Source organism: Mus caroli, chromosome 1, assembly GCF_900094665.2.
Source record: "Mus caroli chromosome 1, CAROLI_EIJ_v1.1, whole genome shotgun sequence".
Taxonomy (NCBI): Eukaryota; Metazoa; Chordata; class Mammalia; order Rodentia; family Muridae; genus Mus; species Mus caroli.
Genome location: NC_034570.1, coordinates 132715209 through 132718675, shown reverse-complemented (window position 1 = coordinate 132718675; position 3467 = coordinate 132715209). Strand labels below are relative to the sequence as shown.

Below are 3467 nucleotides of genomic sequence, written 5' to 3'. Positions count from 1 at the left end.
AAAGGACCCTGATATAGCTGTCTCTTGTGAGACTAGGCCGGGGCCTAGCAAACACATAAGTGGATGCTCACAGTCAGCTATTGAATGGATCACAGGGCCCCCAATGGAGGAGCTAGAGAAAGTATTCAGCAATAGGTATTAGTGGCCTTTATGGAGAGAAATAATATTCAGTAGATGTAAATGCAAAAAGCTGATAATTTTTAAAGAATAGAAATCATCTTTGATTCCTGCCAGAGATGTGGATATCATAGAGAAGTTGATGGGATTTTTGTAAACAAATATTACAACAGAAAAAACTGGGAGCTGAGTCATATTTCCTTGTCAGTCACAGCATCTCTGCTGCCTTTCTTTAGAGAGACTGTGCCATCAAAAATAAGCTTTGAGCTGAGCTGGATAAAAATGCAATAATTTTTCTGTAATCAAAGATAATTGAATGGTTATTTGAAAATATAAATGAATCAAGTAAGCAGATATACATCTGGAAGTTATAGGTAAACATGGAGACATGAAAATACTTGAGCATAGAGAATACACAGCTAGAGCCCAGTTATCCTAACAAGCTAAAAGAAATAACCTGTAGAAATGGCTTTCATTTTGATCATGGCTTCCAAGTTTATGGGTACTCCATCAGAGTTTTCTGAACTTTGGTTCAGTAGATAATACTAAATAATCCTTTCTTCTTAAACAGACAATGTGTTAGTTCTAATTATAGTCATTATAACAATATACTACTATACTATAAATGTAGCCAAAATATAAATATATTTCCAAGTAAGTATCCAATATAATAACATATTAATTTAAATTTTTTGTATTTCATTTTATACATGGCTTATATTCCCCAAAAGTTGAAAGACATAAATATTTGAAACCAACATTTAATATTCTATGAAGTTCAGTATAAAACATAAGCTATAAAATATTTCTAAGCACAGGCTACTTTGAATTCATAATATAATATTTGAAAGCACTTTAAATTTTAGACTATGTATTGAGCATATTCTGTAGAGTAAAATTAGTGAAGAAGCTCTCACTCCTAATTTTAAGCAGGGATTTGCCTCTTTAAATCATGTATGTGATGTAGATTGGCTACTTCATAGTAAAACTAGGTAATAATTTCTACTTCAAAACTATTTTGAATTCATTATTTTGTGAAAATTATATAAATGTTCATAGAAAGTCTCCTTGAATTAAGTTAAATGTGCATTGTACATCAAGTATCTCTAAAACAAATTTAACATGAAAATAGTAGTGGAATGAAGCACAATAATTTTTTTCTAAATATGTTTTGTTACAAAACAGCACTAATATCAGTAAATCAAAGTCTGAATATTGCATATATTAGCATCCTATTATATGTGTAAATAAGCTCATTTATTGTGCCAGGGATATGACTACAAAAATTGCATCTGAATTAGCTTTGCATAATAATACTGAGCATAGTTGTACTCTAACTTAGAAAATGTTGAATAATGCTTCACAATTTTTCTTATAAAAATCAGTGCATTAATTTTGTAGAAATGATAAATATGTGTCTGAAACATATACATGTTATGTTAGAGTTAAACATTAGCTAATCTGCATGATTAAAATTCAAAGCAATATGTGAGTCCTTGAGAATAGCAGCTAGTACTCATTCTACAACCTATTAAGATTATGTATTACTGACATTTGTACAATAATATCTAAGCTTCTCTCAACATAATAAGTAACAAATAAAGTAAAACATATGATGTAATGGTACATAGTTATATGGAAGATTTAATGTTGTATTATCTGAATAAGTACTCAGGATGGTTTAAAGAGATTTGATCTCTATAAAACAGTATCTGATCTAATCACATTTTTAATGTTTTATCTCTACAAATGGAGAGAAATAACCAGCAACTGGTATTGTCCTTCTCTATGTGGCAGAAAATGTATGAATAAGGAAAAAATTGTTTCACTTTGTCAGTTTTTGATGTAGTGCTTAGCAGTAGGTGGCCCTCTGCTGATTCTGCCTGACTGCCTGTAGGAACTGTCCTGCCAGCTCAGAAGAACAGCTCCCAGGGATTCTATAATTGCAGCAGAGTGCAAGATCTCTTCTAAGTGAGATGCTCTAAGGAAAACTTTAGAAGAATTAGATAGTCAGTACTATTTATTATTTGAAAAGAAAAAAGAATCTGAGATAATTACCCAAGGAGATCATTGCTAACATAGTTCTTTCTGGTATACCACATCATCTCCTGTGCATAGACTTAAGCAGATACTTTTAATGCAGGGGCTGTTATAATCTTTACTTTAAACTTGACTTGATTTATATAGAATTCTTCAAGCAAGTTTATGTTTTTATTTTTCCATAGCCGTAAGATCTTTTTGAGTTCTATGGTATTTTCTAATTATCTTTATCCTTTTTTTCCCCGTAAGACTTAACATTTTCTCATCACTCAGACTCGGATGAATTATCCATAAAGAACATAGAATAAGTAAATAATAAAAGCAGTGACTCATGGGTAATTAATAATTATCAGATTTCATTTTAGAGCGATGCTTCCTAATTGAGCTTTATTATATTTATATTATTTTGTCTAATTTAGATATCCTATTTTACTTCTTAAAATTTGAAGTTAAGAAGCTGCTCACACGCAGGCCGGTGGACTCAGTCTCAGGCACCAGCATCATGCCAATGACACTGTGTTACTGGGACATCCATGGACTGGCTCACGCTATTTGGCTGCTCCCGGAATACACAGACTCATGCTATGAGGAGAAGAGATACACCATGAAAGACCCTCCTGACTATGACAGAAGTCAATGGCTGAATGAATTCAAACTGAGCCTGGAATTTCTAAATTTGCCTTACTTAATTGATGGGTCACATAAAATCACCCAGAGCAATGCCATCCTGCGCTATGCTGCCCGAAAGAACAACCTGTGTGGGGAGACAGAAGAGAAGATTCGTGTGGAAATTCTGGAGATTCAGGCTATCGATGTCTCCAGTCAACTGGGTAGAGTCTGTTACAGCCCAGACTTTGAGAAACTGAAGGCACAATACTTGGAGCAGCTCTCCTCACAGTTCCTGGGCAAGCAGACATGGTTTGTTAGTGAAAAGATTACTTTTGTAGATTTCCTTGCTTACAATATCCTGGACCTGCACCTTCTATTCGAACCCACGTGCCTGGATGCCTTCCTAAACCTGAAGGACTTTGTGGCCTGCTTTGAGGAACTGAGGAAGATCTCTGCCTACATGAAGACCAGCCACTTCCTCTGAACACCCCTATAAACAAATGTAGCCACTTGGGGCAATAAATAGGGCCTTGACTGGGCAGGAAGTGGAAACTGGGGATTCTGGGAACAGTTGAACTTTCTGTAGCCCTGGTGGTGCTTTCTGTCATCCCCTTCTTGACTCTAGAGTGTCAAGAGTCCTCTTTTCTTTCACCCAGTTCTTGCATCTTCAAACCCTCTAAAGCCTAGGCTTCTATTTTTCC

The 3467-nt window shown here is 34.7% G+C and overlaps 1 protein-coding gene across 2 annotated transcripts; it reads left to right on the top strand.

Annotated features, from left to right (window-relative positions):
* Positions 1-2659: 2659 nt before the first annotated feature.
* On the top strand, positions 2660-3250 carry LOC110302042 (glutathione S-transferase Mu 1-like). Of its 2 annotated transcripts, XM_021172810.1 has the most exons (2): positions 2660-3100; positions 3203-3250. In XM_021172810.1, exons 1-2 carry the CDS (start codon positions 2660-2662, stop codon positions 3248-3250), a joined length of 489 nt encoding a protein of 162 aa, XP_021028469.1. The 2 variants fall into 2 exon arrangements, with proteins under 2 accessions (XP_021028469.1, XP_021028460.1); XM_021172801.1 differs by having other exon boundaries at positions 2660-3250.
* The last annotated feature ends 217 nt before the right edge of the window (positions 3251-3467 follow it).